Below are 21,640 nucleotides of genomic sequence, written 5' to 3'. Positions count from 1 at the left end.
CCTCCACCTGCCATCACTATGGCTTTGTCGAGAGTACACCTGCTGCTTCTAGTCATAGACACAATCACTCCAGGGCCTGAGGCACACATGTCATCCTCTCAGAGATACAGGCCCTGCTCTTTCTGCCAGTCCTCCAGTCCCTAGGTTGACAGATACACTGTCTGAGCCTCAGCTCCTCGGGGACATGAAGCTGCCTTCCACAGACCTGCTGGGGGGCAGGGACTGCCCCAGGACAGAACTTTCAAATGCTATGCTCTCTTGGGCCACACTGAATCAGAGGATAGGGGTTCCCTTGCAGCTTTGTCACAGCCATCGGTCCCCACATCTACCTAGGAGATGTTAGAAACACAGGGATCAGCATCTTCCTGAGTCCATTTCTCAGACTGAAACACTAACACCTCAGGGAACAAGGGGACCACTCAGGTCTCCTTCATCTCATGGGTCCTGCTGGAAAGAATGACACCTTCCACCCTACCCAGAGCTAGTGTCACCCCAAGACAAAATGTTCTGTTCATTGTTATAAGTTTGCAGTATGAAAAAACTGAGGACACAAAGAGACAAGACAAAGAAGAGCCCCCACGTTCCTATCGACGAAGTCCCCGAGTCATAGTGACCCACTCACAGCAGAATAACTCCTCATATGCAGCATTTTAAAACAAATGTAATGTCATATCATTTATTCTGTATATAATTCATTTGTGAACTGGAAACATGGAAACAGAAAGAGAACGAGTACAACATCATTACCAATTCTAAGCAGAAACCATCAATAACTTCTTTTTTAAATTTTTTATTTAAACTCAATTTGGTTAACATATAGTGTGCTATTAATGAGGGTAGATTTAGTGATTCATCAGTTGCATGTAACACCCAGTGCTCATTACAACAAGTGCCCTCCTTAATGCCCATCACCCAGTTACCCCATCCCCCCACCCAACTCCCCTCCCGCAACTCTCACTTTGTTTCCTATAGTTTGAAAAGTTGCTTATGGTTTTCTTCCCTCTCTGTATTCATCTTATTTTATTTTTCCGTCCCTTCCCCTATGTTCATCTGTTTTGTTTCTTAAATTCCACATATGACTGAAGTTATATGGTATTTTTCTTTCTCTGACTGACTTATTTGTTCAATAGACTCTAGTTTCATCCACATCATTGCAAAAGGCAAGATTTCATTCTTTTGAAGGCTGAGTAGTATTCCATTGTATATCTCTATACCATATCCTCTTTATCTATTCAAGCACCCATGCTTCTGGTCTCTTTCCGGTTTCGCTATTGTGTACATGCTGCTATGAACACTGGGCAGCATGTGCCCCTTCGAATCACTGTTTTTGTGTGGGGTTGTTCTATTTTTAACATTTTGAGGAACCTCCACACTGTTTTCCAGAGTGGCTGCACCAGCTTGCATTCCCACCAACAGTGTAAGAGGGTTCCCCTTTCTCTGCATCCATCCCAACATCTGTTGTTTCCCAATTTGTTGATTTTAGCCATTCTGACTAGTGTGAGGTGGTTGTTTATTATGGATTTGATTTCTATTTCCCTGGTGACAAGTTATGCTGAGCATCTTTGCATGTGTCTGATGGCCATTTGTATGTCTTCTTTGGAGAAATGTCTCACTCATTTCTGTCCATTTCTTCACTGGATTGTTTGGTTTTGGGGTATGGAGTTTGATAAGTTCTTCAGAGATTTTGGACACTAGCTCTTCATCTGATATATCCTTTGTAAATTTATTCTCCCATTCCATAGGTTGCCTTTTACTTTTGCTGATTGCATCCCCTGTTGTGCAGAATTTTTATCTTAACGAAATCCTCATAGTTCATTTTTGCTTGTGTTTATCTTGCTTTTGGAGATGTGTGTAGTAAGAAGCTATTGCAGCCTAGGTCAAAGAGGTTGGTGCCTGTGTTCTTCTCTAGGATTCTGATGGATTCCTACCCACATTTAGGTCTTTCATTCATTTTGTGTTTAATTTTTGGCATGATGTAAGTAGTGGTAAAAGTGGTCCAGTTTCATTCTTCTGCATGTGGCTGTCCAATTTTCCCAACATCATTTCTTGAAGAGACTATCTTTTTTCCATTGGATATATTTTCCTGCTTTGTCAAAGATTAGTTGACTGTAGAGTTGAAGGTCCATCTCTGGGTTCTCTGTTCTCTTCCATTGATCTATGTGTCTGTTTTTGTGCCAGTACCATACTGGCTTGATGATTACAGCTCTGTTATTGCTTGAAGTCCAAAATTGTGATGCCTCCAGCTTTGGTTTTCTTTTTCAACATTCCTCTATCTATTCGGGGTCTTTTCTAACTCCATACAAAATTTAGGATAGTTTGCCCCAGCTCTGAAAAATGCTGATGGCTTTTTGATAAGGATTGCTTTGAATGTGTAGATTGCCTTGAGTAGCATCAACATTTTAGCAATATTTGTTCTTCTAACCTGTGAGCATACAATATTTTTCCATTTCTTTGTGTCTTCCTCAATTTCTTTCATAAGCATTCTATGGTTTTCAGAGTACAGATTCTTACCTCTTTCATTGGGTTAATTCCTATGTATTTTATGGTTCTCCAGTGTAATTGTAAATGGGATCGATGCCTTACTTTCTCTTCTTCTGCTTCATTCTTACTGTATAGAAACGCAACTGACATTTGCAAATATGACAGTACAGACAAAAGTTTGATATCCAGGATCTATAAAGAACTCCTCAAACTCAACACACACAAAAGAGACAATCATATTAAAAAATGGGCAAAAGATATGTACAGACGCTTCTCCAATGAAGACACACAAATGGCTATCAGACACATGAAAAAATGTTCATCATCACTAGCCATCAGGGAGATTCAAATGAAAACCACACTGAGATACCACCTTACACCAGTTAGAATGGCCAAAATTAGCAAGACAGGAGACAACATGTGTTGGAGAGGATGTGGAGAAAGGGGAACCCTCTTACACTGTTGGTGGGAATGCAAGTTGGTTCAGCCACTTTGGAAAACAGTGTGGAGACTCCTCAAGAAATTAAAAATAGAGCTTCCCTATGACCCGGCAATTGCACTCCTGGGTATTTACCCCAAAGATACAGATGTAGTGAAAAGAAGGGCCCTCTGTACCCCAATGTTTATAGTATCAATGGCCACAGTCACCAAACTGTGGAAGGAACCAAGATGCCCTTCAACGGACAAATGGATAAGGAAGATGTGGTCCATATACACTATGGAGTATTATGCATCCATCAGAAAGGATGAATACCCAACTTCTGTAGCAACATGGACTGGAAGAGATTATGCTGAGTGAAATAAGTCAAGCAGAGAGAGTCAGTTATCATATGGTTTTACTTATTTGTGGAGCATAACAAATAACACGGAGGATATGTGGAGATGAAGAGGAGAAGGGAGTTGGGGGAAATTGGAAGGGGAGGTGAACCATGAGAGACTATGGACTCTGAAAAACAACCTGAGGGTTTTGAAGGGGTGGGAGGTGGGAGATTGGGGTACCAGGTGGTGGGTATTAGAGAGGGCACGTATTGCATGGAGCACTGGATGTGGTGCAAAAACAATGAATACTGTTACGCTGAAAAGAAATTAAAAAAAAAAAAAAAAAGAAACGCAACAGACTTCTGAGCATTGATAATATATCTGTGACTTTACTAAACTCCTGTATCAGTTCTAGCAATTTCTTGGTGGAGTCTTTGGCTTTTCTACACAGAGTATCCTATCGTCTCTGAAGAGTGAAAGTATGACTTCTATACCAATGTAATGCCTTTTCCTTCTTCTGTTGTCTGATTGCCGAGGGTAGGACTTCAGTACTATGTTGAACAGAAGTGGTTAAGAGTGGACATTCGTGCTGTGTTCCTGACCTTAAGGGAAAAGCTCTCCAGTTTTTCCCCATTGAAGATGATATTCACTGTGGGTCTTTCATATGTGTCTTTTATGCTGTTGAGTTGTGTTCCCTCTATTCCTAAAGCCAGAGGACTTTTATCAAGAAAGGATACTGTATTTTGTCAAATACTTTTTCTGCATCTATTGAGAAGATCATATAGTTCTTCTACTTTCTCTTATCAATGTTGTGTATCAAATTGATTGAATTGCAGATGGACTTCTTAATCTCAAAATAATATTCTATTTTTCTGCAAAAGCCTTACACTTCTCATAAGTGAATTCATGGAGTAATATAAATGATGTTGTTATTTGGTGGCATTTCCTTTTCCTTTTGTGACTATGGAGTAAGGTTTGCCTCTGGGATTGGTGGATGTGTCTTCAGGTCCCTTGGGTCTGTAAGAATCTCTCAAATCACTCTACATTTCTTTGCAGTGAAGTAGCCATGGGGGCTGAGCTGACAGTCCTGGGACTCTTCAACGTGAATATGAAGCCACAGCCTCCCTGAACCCTTCAACCTGCTTCCTCTTCCTGCAAAGGGCTTCTGGCATCAGCAGATTCAGGAAGTCCAGCTTGGACTTGGCAAAACCACCAGCTAGGATAGTTGGTTTCTTTGCATCTAAGGGCCCAAGTCAAGGTGACCTTTTTAGGTAGCATTAACTACCTGCAGGTTGAGTGACTCCTCCATATGATGGGAAGGGTGCATCATGGCAGTACTTCTGCTCTGTCTTCCCTCTCCTGTGAGGGCAGGGCAGCACATGCCCATCTTCTCTTTATTATCCTCATGACACCTTTCATATCTAAGGAAAAGAAGTATTCCCCCACTTTATAGAAGGATGGTCGGCTCCTTCCATCGACCCTGCTGAATTATCACTGTGTGATGACCTGGTAAACTCTGGGATCTTATGGATCAGGTTGGGGGATCACAACTGGGTTTCCTCCATACATCATGGAAATGGACATCAGATGGACATCAGTCCTTTGGGAGCTTCTTTGGGTGGCTCCTGGGTACAGGCACATGATCCCAGGAATTCTCTATAATCCTGCTTCCTGATTGACAACCAAGTCTAGCTCATCTGTGCCTACCCATCCTGGCTGCAAAATCAGTCACTCGTGCCAGTTCTGGTTAGTGGGAGTGGGGATTGAAGAGTCTGTGAAAAGAACAAAACAGAAACCATACACAGACCCTCCTGAACATGACTACAGATAGGTAATTGGCAGGAGCTTCTCCAAAGGCCACCTGGACACAGGTTGGCATGTCCTTCAGGACCACTCCAGACTTTACTTAGGACAGTCCCTAACTAGGACATACCCAAGAAGATAAAACTGACCCCTCTGGAGTGATGGCTGGGGACATAGGAAGTTCCCAATGGCCATAAACCCATAAACCCTTTGCTTTTCCCTGAAAGGGAAGGTTTGGGAGGGAGGGGAAACACAGGGCCCTCACATCATGGTGTCACTAAGGAATTGGGATTCTTTGAACATGTGAAGAAGAGATGTCCTGTTCATTTCCATGGAACCTAAATCAAAAGGACACACAGGACTTCTACAAACTATTCTATGTCCTGGCAGATAGTAAAACCAAGATCAGATCAAATATCAACTCCCCTTGGAAGAATTGTTTCCAAGAATCCTGTTGCAGAACACATGGGGTCAGGGGTCCCATCATCTGCTAGGGGTGGGGGCCGTGTGTCTCCTCCATGCTGAGCAGATGCCAGCCTAGAGGAGTGCCCCCACTTCCTCCACCACAGCTGCAGGTGGGGGGCTAGTGGGTGGGGCATGGCCTCCCAGGAGGGGTTTTTGTATGAGCCTGTGTCACAGTGTTGGGTGTTCGGCGGAGGGACCCAGCTGACCGTCCTAGGTGAGTCTCCTTATCTCCCTCCTTCCCTGCTTTCCCAGAGGTTTGGGTGATTTTCTGCTATTTTTTTTTCTCTGCATGTCTTGTCACAGCTTTGGCCATGCTTTCACCTGGGATCCCAGCCTCTGGGGACCCAACCTCCTCCCTTCCCTGTATGCATTTTCCTACTTACTTCTTTGGTCATCACCAGCCCCTTACCTCCGACCTGAGAGGCAGGCAATGGTTGGGATGACTAAAAACTCCACTTTCTGTCTGCCAAGGTCACGGTGGGTCCTACGTGTGCTCTGTCCTATCTGGCCCCTATTTTTCATCCTTGTCTCTGGGAGGCACTAGGGTCCCCCATCCTAAAGGGAAGAGGGCACAGGGAACATTGTGGGGATGACCGTTTGGTGCCTTTAGAGGGATGGAGCACCCTCAGGTCCTAGGCTGGGGACACACAGGTCAGAGATTCTGAGAAGGTCCCCAGAGCTATGGGACACTGGATCCATGGCCAGGATTGTTACAAGTGTTGACAGCCTTGCCTGGGCCTCCTAGGTCTACAGTGCAGAGGTCTGAGCTGGCATGGGGGTCTCAGGGAAACTTGCAACACAGAGGACTGTGCAGGGAAGAGAAGGACCTAGAGAAAGTATCATGCAATGACGGGATGCGAAAACTATATAGACTCCTGGGTCTCTGCAAGACGTACATCCTGTCCGCACGAAAGGCAGAATCTAGGACATAAAGGCTCTAGGGATGTGACTAGCTCACAGGCGATGAAGGGAGAGGCTGCTGAAAGATTTGGAATAACGGAGACCTTAGGACAGACAGATAGACTTTATGGGATTAGCAAAGTTCCCACTCCATCCAGGACAGCCCAGGAGAGTTAGTTCTGAGTAAAAACAGAATCATTAGAGCAAAGACTCTAATACCCTGAGCACTGGAGTCTCAGCACTGAATGTCCTCAGGATTATTCAACCAGTGGTCAGACAGCTCATAGAATCACCTGCGGTACTGAGAAACAGACATAGAGCCCCAGACAGACACCATCAGAAAGACAGAGGAAGTAGGAGCAGGAGTGAGATTTGGCCATCTGTGTGAGGAGAAACGTCCCAGGAGAGTGTCAAGATGAGTGCAGGCAGGTGTCCCACTCAAAGCTTCCCAGCAAACGTACTCAGTTGTTTAAGGAAAAACTAAAACTGCCCTCCATGGCCTAACCCTGCACACACTGAGTTGAAACAAGGAAACGTAGTGGGTACTCAAGTACATGTACATCACAAAAAAATGGAATCAAGTGACCCATGACAGATGATAAGAGTCTAACCTCCTTCCATAATACCTCTAACAGGTCAGCCCACGTCGGCACCCTCGGTCACGCTCTTCCCGCCCTCCTCTGAGGAACTCGCCGCCAGCAAGGCCACCCTGGTGTGCCTCATCAGTGACTTCTACCCCAGCGGCGTGACGGTGGCCTGGAAGGCAGACGGCAGCCCCGTCACCCAGGGCGTGGAGACCACCAAGCCCTCCAGACAGAGCAACAACAAGTACGCGGCCAGCAGCTACCTGAGCCTGTCGCCTGACAAGTGGCAATCTCACAGCAGCTTCAGCTGCCTGGTCACGCACGACGGCAAAACCGTGGAGAAGAAGGTGGTCCCCTCACAGTGCTCTTAGGTCCCCGACACCCTCCCCCACCCAGCGGGGCCTGGAGCCACAGGACCTCCAGGACGATCTTCCCTCCCCCCAGGGTCATCCCAGCCCCTCTCCCTGTACCCCGTCAACACTCAATAAAGTGTCCTTTATTCAATCAGAAATCATCCTCTCTGCTCATTTCTTCTCAAACACTCTGTGTCCTGAACTTGACCGCCTTTAGCGGTGAACATATAATTCTTGTGCCTCGGGGAAAAGGGGTCTACAGAAGATTCCTAGTTTGGGAAGGGGAAGTTTGACTCTCACCTAAAAGGACAAAGAATATTCCAAACAGAAAAGAACTACAGGAGAACCAAGATAGAAGACGACCCCTCACAAAGAATCTATGTTTTCTTTTCTTTGTGGGGCCCTTGGCCACAGTCAGTCATTGCTGCCCTTGCTGACATTGGCTCTCCGTTCTGTGGGATAATGTTTGAGGGTCACCCCGAGCCCGGGCTCTCAGGATCTGGAACTAGAACCCATCATAAGACGTCCACTCTCCTCTCCCTGTAGGGCCCTCCTCTCCATGCGGTGAGTTCCCTGGGTTCCTTTCCCCTGGGGACCTTTCCCACGATCACATCCCAGAACACCTGCCATTCCTTAGAGGACACCCTCACCTGACTCCCCCGGGACATGGTTTGTCCCCGTCACTGTCAAGGCAGAACACTCTGACGGGGCACTAGTCACTCCCACTCTCACTCCCACTCCCACTGGGGGCTCCTCCTCCCACGCTGTCCCTTGGTTCCCATTTGGATTCCTTCTGTGTGGGAGACAGACACCAGCTATGCTCTCTAGGACCCTCCCAGGCCCAGCCAACCCAGTAATCCGCCCCAAGTGCTGGGGTGACCTGCCTGGGGCCTCTGTGTAAAAATCCAGGGTCTAATTCTAGAAATGGGCTGCCACAAGGTCTCTCAACTGACTCATCGACTTAGGAGTCTAGTGTGGGTGCTGAGCGAGAACAACAACGCACGCACACGCACAGTGAACACAAACATCCACACGATGCACACACACGATGACCGCACACGATGACCACAAAGGCACTGGTCCCTTTCCAAATGCTGCCATGCTGGGCAACTCTTGCGAAGGACCGGGAAGAGATAGAGTACAGGGTCTACTCCGAGCGCCTGGTACAACGTGAGCAAAGAACGCTCTGTGGCCTCAGTCCCCACCAGCGCCAGTCAGTGCCAGATGGAAGGCCAGGAGGTTCCAGTCCACGATGGTGTGAGACAAGACACATGATGAGCTCCCGGGGGGGACAGTCTGCACGGGGAGGTCCAGGCACATCAGGGAGGAGAGCAGCAGTGCTGACGCACCGTGCCACCGACTCACAGAAACAAGGAGGCTAGGTCTGTGTGTCCCCTGCCTGACATCAGCAGCTGTCATCCCAGCTCTGGGTGCCGGCCAAGACCGTGGGGGTCAGGGCCCCCTCACCATTTGAAGGTCCGTTGCCAGGGTACAGTATGTGTCCTGAGTGCTGGGGACACCCTGTTCCACTGGCCAGCAAGACCCCCACAACGGAACTCCGGGAGAACTGCTGGAAGCAGTCACTGCCACCGCACCTACCGGGTCCCCCGGGTCTTTCAGGTGAACATTCAGCCCATACATCTCTGCAGTGACGTCTGCCCTCCCCGGGCTCAGGTCGGGGACTACACACTAACCGCCCCCTATTCCTTCCTCATAAACCAGCAAGGACACCATTCTGGAGCTCAGGGCCCACTGTAGGGATCCGGAGTGCTTGAGGGGAACCTGCTTCTCCTCCCACCCACTTTCCATTTCGGACCCCAAACCCGCACGGCCTGCGTCAGCACGTGCTGACGATGTTGTGGTATGCAGGACCCCTCCACGAGTCCCAAGTCTGCAAAGGGGTCCCAGCTCTATCATGTCTGTGTGAAACAGGCCTCCTCACACCTTCCACAAGGACACCCTGACACACAATCCTTCCTCAGGATGGAGTTCGCTGGGAACTCCGAGGCCACAGGCAGACATTCTCCCCCGCTCGTCGCCACGACTGAGGATGGACGCCCTCTGAACTCTCCATGGACATGAAATTCCAGATCCCCAATGCCACCCCCCGCCAACCACCCGCCCATCTGCCCGGCCAGCACCCGTGACAAAGACACTGCACTTTGGGCCTCCCGAGCAGCTGCAGGTGGGCCTGGGGCAGGGCTGGAGGGGCTCACAGAGGGTTTGTGCTCGAGGCTGTGTCACAGTGTGCTGTGTTCGGCGGCGGGACCCAGCTGACCGTCCTCGGTGAGTCTCCCCCTTGCCCTCCTCTTTGGGATCTGGGGTACAATTTGGGGTGTGCTTCGCTCCGTTCAATCTGGACAGGGCTGAGGCTCAAGGTCTGTGGGTCTGTACCTTTCGTCCGCTTTGTCTGCGCCTCATGCCTCCACTGGTGTCATCTTGGCCGATGTCTGTTCAGAGCTGTAGGGGACCAGACCCCAAACCCTGAGTAATTCCTCTATGTGGGCCCAGCTCCCTCCTGAAAGGAGAGATCTCCTCTGGGCTCAGGGAACCTGGGCTCCCCACTCAGGGTCTATGGCTTCAAGAGTCTGGGGCAGTTGGGGTGGTAGACAAGGAAGAGGGAGGCTCAGCCTGCCATCAGGGCCACCGGATGAGAGAAGGAGGCTGGAGACTGCTCAGGCTGTGGCTATTGTCTCTGGGGTGGCCCAGACTGAGGACTGCCTGGAACACAGTGAGGAGATCCTTAGTCTGCTGTCCCTGGAACAAGCAGGGGGTTGAATGACAAGGGGTCAAGGATCAAGCCCGGAATTCAGAAGAGAAGGGGGCCCAGGGTGTTGGGAACACCCACCTCCCTGGGGACAGTTAGACACATGAACGGGACAGGTCTCAGGACACTCAGGCAGCAGAGGTCCATCCCTCCCCAGCCCACCACAGCTGGAAAGCACCCTGAGCAGACGGCAACTTGGCTCAGGGGACACTGAGAGGGTCAGGTAACAGGGAAAGTGCCTGCCAGGCACTCAGAAAGTCTAGGACAGATGGATCTCTCAGCACAACTTTGCAGAGCAGGCAGAGCCCTAGAACAGACCCGGCCCCCGCCTCAGAAATAAAAACACAGCTCGCATGAAAACTGTGCCTCTGCGGATTCTCTGCAGTCGGGCACCAGGGCCTCACTGCCCTTCCCCACTCAGCATCCGTACCCACGGTTGGGGATGTCTGTTGGAGGGAGTCAAAGCTGATGTGAAGCTGTGAGGGGATCTAGGGCCAGAACTCCTACTTCTCACGTGGTAACAGAGCCCTACAACCAGGGACAGGCCAGCTCTAGGAAATCCCGGGTAAGCAATCTGGGGGAGGTCACATCGAGAATGAGGTCCAAGCACAGACAGAGTCAGAGGGCTCCCAGGGTCTCAGGGCCAGTCGAGCCAGGTCTGGGGCTGGCCTGGGTGAATTCCAAGGCAATGTGTCCTGGAGAGAGCCTGAGACCATGGAAGGGCCCATAAACTAGAGGCCGTGATGCTCAGAGTCTCCCAGCAGAACATGAGTGACCCAGCCCAGGCTGACCTGAGCCCAGGACAGCAAGGGCCACCTGAGGACCAAGCCAGGGACGTGGCACAGCTGCATGTGTACATCAGGACAGAGGAAGGAGCTTACAGAAGAAACCTCTGACCTTGACCTGCTGCCCTCCATCCCTGCAGGTCAGCCCACATCGGCACCCTCGGTCACGCTCTTCCCGCCCTCCTCTGAGGAACTCGCCGCCAGCAAGGCCACCCTGGTGTGCCTCATCAGTGACTTCTACCCCAGGGGCGTGACGGTGGCCTGGAAGGCAGACGGCAGCCCCGTCACCCAGGGCGTGGAGACCACCAAGCCCTCCAGACAGAGCAACAACAAGTACGCGGCCAGCAGCTACCTGAGCCTGTCGCCTGACAAGTGGCAATCTCACAGCAGCTTCAGCTGCCTGGTCACGCACGAGGGCAAAACCGTGGAGAAGAAGGTGGTCCCCTCACAGTGCTCTTAGGTCCCCGACACCCTCCCCCACCCAGCGGGGCCTGGAGCCACAGGACCTCCAGGACGATCTTCCCTCCCCCCAGGGTCATCCCAGCCCCTCTCCCTGCACCCCGTCAACACTCAATAAAGTGTCCTTTATTCAATCAGAAATCATCCTCTCTGCTCATTGCTTCTCAAGCACTCTGTGTCCTGAACTTGACCGCCTTTAGCGGTGAACATATAATTCTTGTGCCTCGGGGAAAAGAGGTCTACAGAAGACATCCTCCTGGTTTTGGGAGGGGAAGTTTCACTCTCACCTAAAAGGACAAAGAATATTCCAAACAGAAAAGACCTATGGGAGAACCAAGATAGAAGACGACCCCTCACAAAGAATCTATGTTTTCTTTTCTTTGTGGGGCCCTTGGCCACAGTCAGTCATTGCTGCCCTTGCTGACATTGGCTCTCCGTTCTGTGGGATAATGTTTGAGGGTCACCCCGAGCCCGGGCTCTCAGGATCTGGAACTAGAACCCATCATAAGACGTCCACTCTCCTCTCCCTGTAGGGCCCTCCTCTCCATGCGGTGAGTTCCCTGGGTTCCTTTCCCCTGGGGACCTTTCCCACGATCATATCCTAGAACACCTGCCATTCCTTAGGGGACACCCTCACCTGAATCCACCGGGACATGGTTTGTCCCCGTCACTGTCAAGGCAGAACACTCTGACGGGGCACTAGTCACTCCCACTCTCACTCCCACTCCCACTGGGGGCTCCTCCTCCCACGCTGTCCCTTGGTTCCCATTTGGATTCCTTCTGTGTGGGAGACAGACACCAGCTATGCTCTCTAGGACCCTCCCAGGCCCAGCCAACCCAGTAATCCGCCCCAAGTGCTGGGGTGACCTGCCTGGGGCCTCTGTGTAAAAATCCAGGGTCTAATTCTAGAAATGGGCTGCCACAAGGTCTCTCAACTGACTCATCGACTTAGGAGTCTAGTGTGGGTGCTGAGCGAGAACAACAACGCACGCACACGCACAGTGAACACAAACATCCACACGATGCACACACACGATGACCGCACACGATGACCACAAAGGCACTGGTCCCTTTCCAAATGCTGCCATGCTGGGCAACTCTTGCGAAGGACTGGGAAAAGCTAGAGTACAGGGTCTACTCCGAGCGCCTGGTACAACGTGAGCAAAGAACGCTCTGTGGCCTCAGTCCCCACCAGCGCCAGTCAGTGCCAGATGGAAGGCCAGGAGGTTCCAGTCCACGATGGTGTGAGACAAGACACATGATGAGCTCCCGGGGGGGACAGTCTGCACGGGGAGGTCCAGGCACATCAGGGAGGAGAGCAGCAGTGCTGACGCACCGTGCCACCGACTCACAGAAACAAGGAGGCTAGATCTGTGTGTCCCCTGCCTGACATCAGCAGCTGTCATCCCAGCTCTGGGTGCCGGCCAAGGCCGTGAGGGTCAGGGCCCCCTCACCATTTGAAGGTCCGTTACCAGGGTACAGTATGTGTGCTGAGTGCTGGGGACACCCTGTTCCACTGGCCAGCAAGACCCCCACAACGGAACTCCAGGAGAACTGCTGGAAGCAGTCACTGCCGCCGCACCTACCGGGTCCCCCGGGTCTTTCATGTGAACATTCAGCCCATACATCTCTGCAGTGACGTCTGCCCTCCCCGGGCTCAGGTCGGGGACTACACACTAACCGCCCCCTATTCCTTCCTCATGAACCAGCAAGGACACCATTCTGGAGCTCAGGGCCCACTGTAGGGATCCGGAGTACTTGAGGGGAACCTGCTTCTCCTCCCACCCACTTTCCATTTCGGACCCCAAACCCGCACGGCCTGCGTCAGCACGTGCTGACGATGTTGTGGTATTCAGGACCCCTCCACGAGTCCCAAGTCTGCAAAGGGGTCCCAGCTCTATCATGTCTGTGTGAAACAGGCCTCCTCACACCTTCCACAAGGACACCCTGACACACAATCCTTCCTCAGGATGGAGTTCGCTGGGAACTCCGAGGCCACAGGCAGACATTCTCCCCAGCTCCTCGCCACGACTGAGGATGGACGCCCTCTGAACTCTCCATGGACATGAAATTCCAGATCCCCAGGTGCCACCCCCACCCACCCACCCATCTGCCCGGCCAGCACCCGTGACAAAGACACTGCACTTTGGGCCTCCCGAGCAGCTGCAGGTGGGCCTGGGGCAGAGCTGGAGGGGCTCACAGAGGGTTTGTGCTCGAGGCTGTGTCACAGTGTGCTGTGTTCGGCGGCGGGACCCAGCTGACCGTCCTCGGTGAGTCTCCCCCTTGCCCTCCTCTTTGGGATCTGGGGTACAATTTGGGGTGTGCTTCGCTCCGTTCAATCTGGACAGGGCTGAGGCTCAAGGTCTGTGGGTCTGTACCTTTCGTCCGCTTTGTCTGCGCCTCGTGCCTCCACTGGTGTCATCTTGGCCGATGTCTGTTCAGAGCTGTAGGGACCAGACCCCAAACCCTGAGTAATTCCTCTATGTGGGCCCAGCTCCCTCCTGAAAGGAGAGATCTCCTCTGGGCTCAGGGAACCTGGGCTCCCCACTCAGGGTCTATGGCTTCAAGAGTCAGGGGCAATTGGGGTGGTAGACAAGGAAGAGGGAGGCTCAGCCTGCCATCAGGGCCACCGGATGAGAGAAGGAGGCTGGAGACTGCTCAGGCTGTGGCTATTGTCTCTGGGGTGGCCCAGACTGAGGACTGCCTGGAACACAGTGAGGAGATCCTTAGTCTGCTGACCCTGGAACAAGCAGGGGGTTGAATGACAAGGGGTCAAGGATCAAGCCCGGAATTCAGAAGAGAAGGGGGCCCAGGGTGTTGGGAACACCCACCTCCCTGGGGACAGTCAGACACATGAACGGGACAGGTCTCAGGACACTCAGGCAGCAGAGGTCCATCCCTCCACAGCCCACCACAGCTGGAAAGCACCCTGAGCAGATGGATACTTGGCTCAGGGGACACTGAGAGGGTCAGGTAACAGGGAAAGTGCCTGCCAGGCACTCAGAAAGTCTAGGACAGATGGATCTCTCAGCACAACTTTGCAGAGCAGGCAGAGCCCTAGAACAGACCCGGCCCCCGCCTCAGAAATAAAAACACAGCTCGCATGACAACAGTGCCTCTGCGGATTCTCTGCAGTCGGGCACCAGGGCCTCACTGCCCTTCCCCACTCAGCATCCGTACCCACGGTTGGGGATGTCTGTTGGAGGGAGTCAAAGCTGATGTGAAGCTGTGAGGGGATCTAGGGCCAGAACTCCTACTTCTCATGTGGTAACAGAGCCCTACAACCAGGGACAGGCCAGCTCTAGGAAATCCCGGGTAAGCAATCTGGGGGAGGTCACATCGAGAATGAGGTCCAAGCACAGACAGAGTCAGAGGGCTCCCAGGGTCTCAGGGCCAGTCGAGCCAGGTCTGGGGCTGGCCTGGGTGAATTCCAAGGCAATGTGTCCTGGAGAGAGCCTGAGACCATGGAAGGGCCCATAAACTAGAGGCCGTGATGCTCAGAGTCTCCCAGCAGAACATGAGTGACCCAGCCCAGGCTGACCTGAGCCCAGGACAGCAAGGGCCACCTGAGGACCAAGCCAGGGACGTGGCACAGCTGCATGTGTACATCAGGACAGAGGAAGGAGCTGACAGAAGAAACCTCTGACCTTGACCTGCTGCCCTCCATCCCCGCAGGTCAGCCCACATCGGCACCCTCGGTCACGCTCTTCCCGCCCTCCTCTGAGGAACTCGCCGCCAGCAAGGCCACCCTGGTGTGCCTCATCAGTGACTTCTACCCCAGCGGCGTGACGGTGGCCTGGAAGGCAGACGGCAGCCCCGTCACCCAGGGCGTGGAGACCACCAAGCCCTCCAGACAGAGCAACAACAAGTACGCGGCCAGCAGCTACCTGAGCCTGTCGCCTGACAAGTGGCAATCTCACAGCAGCTTCAGCTGCCTGGTCACGCACGACGGCAAAACCGTGGAGAAGAAGGTGGTCCCCTCACAGTGCTCTTAGGTCCCCGACACCCTCCCCCACCCAGCAGGGCCTGGAGCCACAGGACCTCCAGGACGATCTTCCCTCCCCCCAGGGTCATCCCAGCCCCTCTCCCTGCACCCCGTCAACACTCAATAAAGTGTCCTTTATTCAATCAGAAATCATCCTCTCTGCTCATTGCTTCTCAAACACTCTGTGTCCTGAACTTGACCGCCTTTAGCGGTGAACATATAATTCTTGTGCCTCGGGGAAAAGGGGTCTACAGAAGATTCCTAGTTTGGGAAGGGGAAGTTTGACTCTCACCTAAAAGGACAAAGAATATTCCAAACAGAAAAGAACTACAGGAGAACCAAGATAGAAGACGACCCCTCACAAAGAATCTATGTTTTCTTTTCTTTGTGGGGCCCTTGGCCACAGTCAGTCATTGCTGCCCTTGCTGACATTGGCTCTCCGTTCTGTGGGATAATGTTTGAGGGTCACCCCGAGCCCGGGCTCTCAGGATCTGGAACTAGAACCCATCATAAGACGTCCACTCTCCTCTCCCTGTAGGGCCCTCCTCTCCATGCGGTGAGTTCCCTGGGTTCCTTTCCCCTGGGGACCTTTCCCACGATCACATCCCAGAACACCTGCCATTCCTTAGGGGACACCCTCACCTGAATCCCCCGGGACATGGTTTGTCCCCGTCACTGTCAAGGCAGAACACTCTGACGGGGCACTAGTCACTCCCACTCTAACTCCCACTCCCACTGGGGGCTCCTCCTCCCACGCTGTCCCTTGGTTCCCATTTGGATTCCTTCTGTGTGGGAGACAGACACCAGCTATGCTCTCTAGGACCCTCCCAGGCCCAGCCAACCCAGTAATCCGCCCCAAGTGCTGGGGTGACCTGCCTGGGGCCTCTGTGTAAAAATCCAGGGTCTAATTCTAGAAATGGGCTGCCACAAGGTCTCTCAACTGACTCATCGACTTAGGAGTCTAGTGTGGGTGCTGAGCGAGAATAACAACGCACGCACACGCACAGTGAACACAAACATCCACACGATGCACACACACGATGACCGCACACGATGACCACAAAGGAACTGGTGCCTTTGCCATGCTGGGCAACTCTCGCAAAGGACCGGGAAGAGATAGAGTACAGGGTCTACTCCGAGCGCCTGGTACAACGTGAGCAAAGAACGCTCTGTGGCCTCAGTCCCCACCAGCGCCAGTCAGTGCCAGATGGAAGGCCAGGAGGTTCCAGTCCACGATGGTGTGAGACAAGACACATGATGAGCTCCCGGGGGGGACAGTCTGCACGGGGAGGTCCAGGCACATCAGGGAGGAGAGCAGCAGTGCTGACGCACCGTGCCACCGACTCACAGAAACAAGGAGGCTAGGTCTGTGTGTCCCCTGCCTGACATCAGCAGCTGTCATCCCAGCTCTGGGTGCCGGCCAAGGCCGTGGGGGTCAGGGCCCCCTCACCATTTGAAGGTCCGTTACCAGGGTACAGTATGTGTCCTGAGTGCTGGGGACACCCTGTTCCACTGGCCAGCAAGACCCCCACAACGGAACTCCAGGAGAACTGCTAGAAGCAGTCACTGCCACCGCACCTACCGGGTCCCCCGGGTCTTTCATGTGAACATTCAGCCCATACATCTCTGCAGTGACGTCTGCCCTCCCCGGGCTCAGGTCGGGGACTACACACTAACCGCCCCCTATTCCTTCCTCATAAACCAGCAAGGACACCATTCTGGAGCTCAGGGCCCACTGTAGGGATCCGGAGTGCTTGAGGGGAACCTGCTTCTCCTCCCACCCACTTTCCATTTCGGACCCCAAACCCGCACGGCCTGCGTCAGCACGTGCTGACGATGTTGTGGTATGCAGGACCCCTCCACGAGTCCCAAGTCTGCAAAGGGGTCCCAGCTCTATCATGTCTGTGTGAAACAGGCCTCCTCACACCTTCCACAAGGACACCCTGACACACAATCCTTCCTCAGGATGGAGTTCGCTGGGAACTCCGAGGCCACAGGCAGACATTCTCCCCCGCTCGTCGCCACGACTGAGGATGGACGCCCTCTGAACTCTCCATGGACATGAAATTCCAGATCCCCAGGTGCCACCCCCCACCCACCCACCCATCTGCCCGGCCAGCACCCGTGACAAAGACACTGCACTTTGGGCCTCCCGAGCAGCTGCAGGTGGGCCTGGGGCAGGGCTGGAGGGGCTCACAGAGGGTTTGTGCTCGAGGCTATGTCACAGTGTATAGTGTTCGGCGGCGGGACCCAGCTGACCGTCCTCGGTGAGTCTCCCCCTTGCCCTCCTCTTTGGGATCTGGGGTACAATTTGGGGTGTGCTTCGCTCCGTTCAATCTGGACAGGGCTGAGGCTCAAGGTCTGTGGGTCTGTACCTTTCGTCCGCTTTGTCTGCGCCTCGTGCCTCCACTGGTGTCATCTTGGCCGATGTCTGTTCAGAGCTGTAGGGACCAGACCCCAAACCCTGAGTAATTCCTCTATGTGGGCCCAGCTCCCTCCTGAAAGGAGAGATCTCCTCTGGGCTCAGGGAACCTGGGCTCCCCACTCAGGGTCTATGGCTTCAAGAGTCGGGGGCAATTGGGGTGGTAGACAAGGAAGAGGGAGGCTCAGCCTGCCATCAGGGCCACCGGATGAGAGAAGGAGCCTGGAGACTGCTCAGGCTGTGGCTATTGTCTCTGGGGTGGCCCAGACCAGGACTGCCTGGAACACAGTGAGGAGATCCTTAGTCTGCTGACCCTGGAACAAGCAGGGGGTTGAATGACAAGGGGTCAAGGATCAAGCCCGGAATTCAGAAGAGAAGGGGGCCCAGGGTGTTGGGAACACCCACCTCCCTGGGGACAGTCAGACACATGAACGGGACAGGTCTCAGGACACTCAGGCAGCAGAGGTCCATCCCTCCCCAGCCCACCACAGCTGGAAAGCACCCTGAGCAGATGGATACTTGGCTCAGGGGACACTGAGAGGGTCAGGTAACAGGGAAAGTGCCTGCCAGGCACTCAGAAAGTCTAGGACAGATGGATCTCTCAGCACAACTTTGCAGAGCAGGCAGAGCCCTAGAACAGACCCGGCCCCCGCCTCAGAAATAAAAACACAGCTCGCATGAAAACTGTGCCTCTGCGGATTCTCTGCAGTCGGGCACCAGGGCCTCACTGCCCTTCCCCACTCAGCATCCGTACCCACGGTTGGGGATGTCTGTTGGAGGGAGTCAAAGCTGATGTGAAGCTGTGAGGGGGTCTAGGGCCAGGACTCCTACTTCTCCCATGGTAACAGAGCCCTACAACCAGGGACAGGCCAGCTCTAGGAAATCCCGGGTAAGCAATCTGGGGGAGGTCACATCGAGAATGAGGTCCAAGCACAGACAGAGTCAGAGGGCTCCCGGGGTCTCAGGGCCAGTCGAGCCAGGTCTGGGGCTGGCCTGGGTGAATTCCAAGGCAATGTGTCCTGGAGAGAGCCTGAGACCATGGAAGGGCCCATAAACTAGAGGCCGTGATGCTCAGAGTCTCCCAGCAGAACATGAGTGACCCAGCCCAGGCTGACCTGAGCCCAGGACAGCAAGGGCCACCTGAGGCCCAAGCCAGGGACATGGCACAGCTGCATGTGTACATCAGGACAGAGGAAGGAGCTGACAGAAGAAACCTCTGACCTTGACCTGCTGCCCTCCATCCCCGCAGGTCAGCCCACATCGGCACCCTCGGTCACGCTCTTCCCGCCCTCCTCTGAGGAACTCGCCGCCAGCAAGGCCACCCTGGTGTGCCTCATCAGTGACTTCTACCCCAGGGGCGTGACGGTGGCCTGGAAGGCAGACGGCAGCCCCGTCACCCAGGGCGTGGAGACCACCAAGCCCTCCAGACAGAGCAACAACAAGTACGCGGCCAGCAGCTACCTGAGCCTGTCGCCTGACAAGTGGCAATCTCACAGCAGCTTCAGCTGCCTGGTCACGCACGAGGGCAAAACCGTGGAGAAGAAGGTGGTCCCCTCACAGTGCTCTTAGGTCCCCGACACCCTCCCCCACCCAGCGGGGCCTGGAGCCACAGGACCTCCAGGACGATCTTCCCTCCCCCCAGGGTCATCCCAGCCCCTCTCCCTGTACCCCGTCAACACTCAATAAAGTGTCCTTTATTCAATCAGAAATCATCCTCTCTGCTCATTGCTTCTCAAACACTCTGTGTCCTGAACTTGACCGCCTTTAGCAGTGAACATATAATTCTTGTGCCTCGGGGAAAAGGGGTCTACAGAAGACATCCTCCTGGTTTTGGGAGGGGAAGTTTCACTCTCACCTGTAGGGCCAGAGAAAATTCCAGAGCAGTAGATACGAACAACAGAACCAAGATAGACCACCTTCCCCAATGTCTCTTTACTTGCTCTTGTTGTGTGAACCACATCAGTCACCAGGAACACCAAAGCCTGCTTCTCTTGGTTCTCCATTGACTCCTGGATAATGTGTGATCTCCTTCCTGGTCCTGGGGCCTCCGCATCAGGGACTAGCTCTTTTCTGAGATGTCTACTCTCCTTACTTTGTATCTCCCTCATTGCCATGTTTTGGCTGGTTATCTACTCCGTATAAATATTCCCTATTTTCAGCCTAGAGTATTCACCCTTCCTTAGGTTACCCCCTGCTCCTGCCTCCCCAGGAACACTGTCCTGTGCCCCTCCCACAGATGTCTCTGTCGCACTCAGTACTGGACCCTCAGTCCCTGGACCCTAGTCACTCAATCCCACACTGCCACTGAGGACTCCTCCTCCTCCCACATGTGTCATCGGGTCCCAACTGTATTCAGGGCCCCTGGGAGGTGGGGACCCCTTAGAGTCCAATACACCACTGACCCCACTACAAGCACTAAACCAAAATGTCCATGGGTAGTCACTGGGGCCATGAGTTCAAAATCAAGTTTACATTCTGTAGTGTGTGCTAGACATCTGTGAACCATGAGCCAGCTCACCTTCTTACGAGGTGGCAGTAGACCCTGAGAACCAGGAAGACTACTGTGCTAGGAGCTAGCTCAGGACCTGGACCCAGCTCCACGTCCCACAGACAGACTGGACACATGCACACGCCTGGTCAGGTCGTATGCACATGCTAGTACACACGCATGTCTGCTATTGCACACATGGCCAGGTTGGGCATGTGTCTAGGATGTGTGGTGGCATCCAGAAGCCTCCATGGGCCTCCGCTCAGCCAAGGGCACAGGCCCCATCATGTCTGTGGTGGAAACAGGTCTGTCAGTTCTGCCGGGTAGCATTCCCCAAGCAAGCCGGGCCACACACAGAGCTCCTTCCAGGAAGCTCCCTGGGATGGGATATGTCACTCAGACAATCCCCGCTGCCCCTCCATGGCTCAGGACGGGTGGAAGCTCACCCTCCCCGCCACCAAGGACCTGAAGATGCGGGTGGGGAGGGAGCCCCCTCTCAAGCTCCCATGGGCCAGACCAGCCCCCACAAGGAGGAGGCTGGACCTTGAGCCCCCCAAGCAGCTGCAGGTGGGCCTGGTTTTGTCAGGGCGGCCTTGTGCTGCCGGGGGCGACAGAGGGTTTGTGTTCCAGGCTGTGTCACTGTGTTATATGTTCTGCAGAGGGATCCAGGTGATTGTCCTAGGTGAGTCTCCCCCATTCTCTCTTTCCTGACCAGAGTCAAATTTGGGGACATGTTTCTCTCCTTTCTGTCCTGACTCTGACTGGGGTCTGAATTGCTCTGGCAATCTGGAAAGTTCACTTTTGTCTGGCCATCTCACCCCCTGTAGCCTATTCCCGCTCTGCAGCACCTGGTGGGGACAGGATGGGCCAGTTCCCGTGACCCCTTCCTGCCCTTGTCGCTGGGACTCAGATCTGCTTCTCCAGTTGACCATCCCCTCTGGCCTCTGGGATAAAAGGAATCTTCAATTTTCCTCATGGGGTAGTTTCATTCTTACCCAGAATAGCCAAAAGAATATTCCAGAATAGAAGACAGGCCAGCAGGACAGGACAGTCCACCCTCTGCTCCTTCCCTATCTTTACCATTCTTGTGTGGACCATGTCCCACCCCAAGCGGTCTTCAGGCTAATGGCTAAGCTCCTCCCTGGAATCCTGGGATCTCGCTGGCTGGGAAGGGAGGAGAGCCTGAAAGACAGACACCATGTTAAAGACAGAAGGACCAAGCTGGACAGACAGAATCCCTGCATGAAGACACTAGGAAGAGTTACCTGGGGGAGATCTCAGGCAGACCAATGCTGGAGGAAAGATGGATTTCTCAAGGAGCTCTAAGGTCTCAAGGCTGATGCAAGCCAGGAAAAGGACAGCTCGGGGCTGGGATGCCTCAGGGGTATG

The 21,640-nt window shown here is 53.4% G+C and overlaps 3 protein-coding genes and 2 gene segments (V, D, J or C); all 5 read left to right on the top strand.

Moving 5' to 3' along the window:
* Positions 1–7,363, top strand: part of LOC116571643 (immunoglobulin lambda-1 light chain-like) — a 569,629-nt gene extending 562,266 nt beyond the window's left edge. Inside the window, exons 3-4 of the mRNA XM_032309779.1 lie at positions 5,685–5,722; positions 7,044–7,363. Coding sequence (XP_032165670.1) covers positions 5,685–5,722; positions 7,044–7,363 — 358 coding nt within the window. The remainder of the gene's footprint in view (positions 1–5,684; positions 5,723–7,043) is intronic.
* Positions 1–11,497, top strand: part of LOC116571641 (immunoglobulin lambda-1 light chain-like) — a 1,068,967-nt gene extending 1,057,470 nt beyond the window's left edge. For both annotated transcript variants that reach the window (XM_032309765.1, XM_032309766.1), the window contains exons 3-4: positions 9,597–9,631; positions 11,038–11,497. In XM_032309765.1, coding sequence (XP_032165656.1) covers positions 9,597–9,631; positions 11,038–11,357 — 355 coding nt within the window. In that variant the 3' untranslated portion in view covers positions 11,358–11,497. The remainder of the gene's footprint in view (positions 1–9,596; positions 9,632–11,037) is intronic.
* LOC116571649 overlaps positions 1–17,608 on the top strand; it is a 146,006-nt gene extending 128,398 nt beyond the window's left edge. The window contains 1 exon segment of the V gene segment in view: positions 17,570–17,608. Within this exon segment, the coding sequence occupies positions 17,570–17,575 (6 nt within the window).
* The window catches only part of LOC116571642 (immunoglobulin lambda-1 light chain-like), a 487,065-nt gene extending 467,605 nt beyond the window's left edge, over positions 1–19,460 (top strand). For 8 of the 10 annotated variants that reach the window (XM_032309776.1, XM_032309770.1, XM_032309771.1 and 5 more), the window contains 2 exons: positions 17,571–17,608; positions 19,013–19,460. In XM_032309776.1, coding sequence (XP_032165667.1) covers positions 17,571–17,608; positions 19,013–19,332 — 358 coding nt within the window. In that variant the 3' untranslated portion in view covers positions 19,333–19,460. Of the gene's footprint in view, positions 1–5,220; positions 5,228–17,570; positions 17,609–19,012 lie in introns of all 10 variants that reach the window. The other 2 variants (XM_032309777.1, XM_032309769.1) reach the window with 2 other exon arrangements.
* Positions 13,416–15,491, top strand: LOC116572248. The segment is given in 3 exon segments: positions 13,416–13,441; positions 13,541–13,626; positions 15,032–15,491. Coding segments are annotated over 3 exon segments (432 nt in total).
* Positions 19,461–21,640: the final 2,180 nt, after the last annotated feature.

Source organism: Mustela erminea, chromosome 13, assembly GCF_009829155.1.
Source record: "Mustela erminea isolate mMusErm1 chromosome 13, mMusErm1.Pri, whole genome shotgun sequence".
In the NCBI taxonomy this organism is placed as follows: Eukaryota; Metazoa; Chordata; class Mammalia; order Carnivora; family Mustelidae; genus Mustela; species Mustela erminea.
Note: the sequence above shows the minus strand (reverse complement) of the source record. Positions and strands in the feature narration are given on the sequence as shown.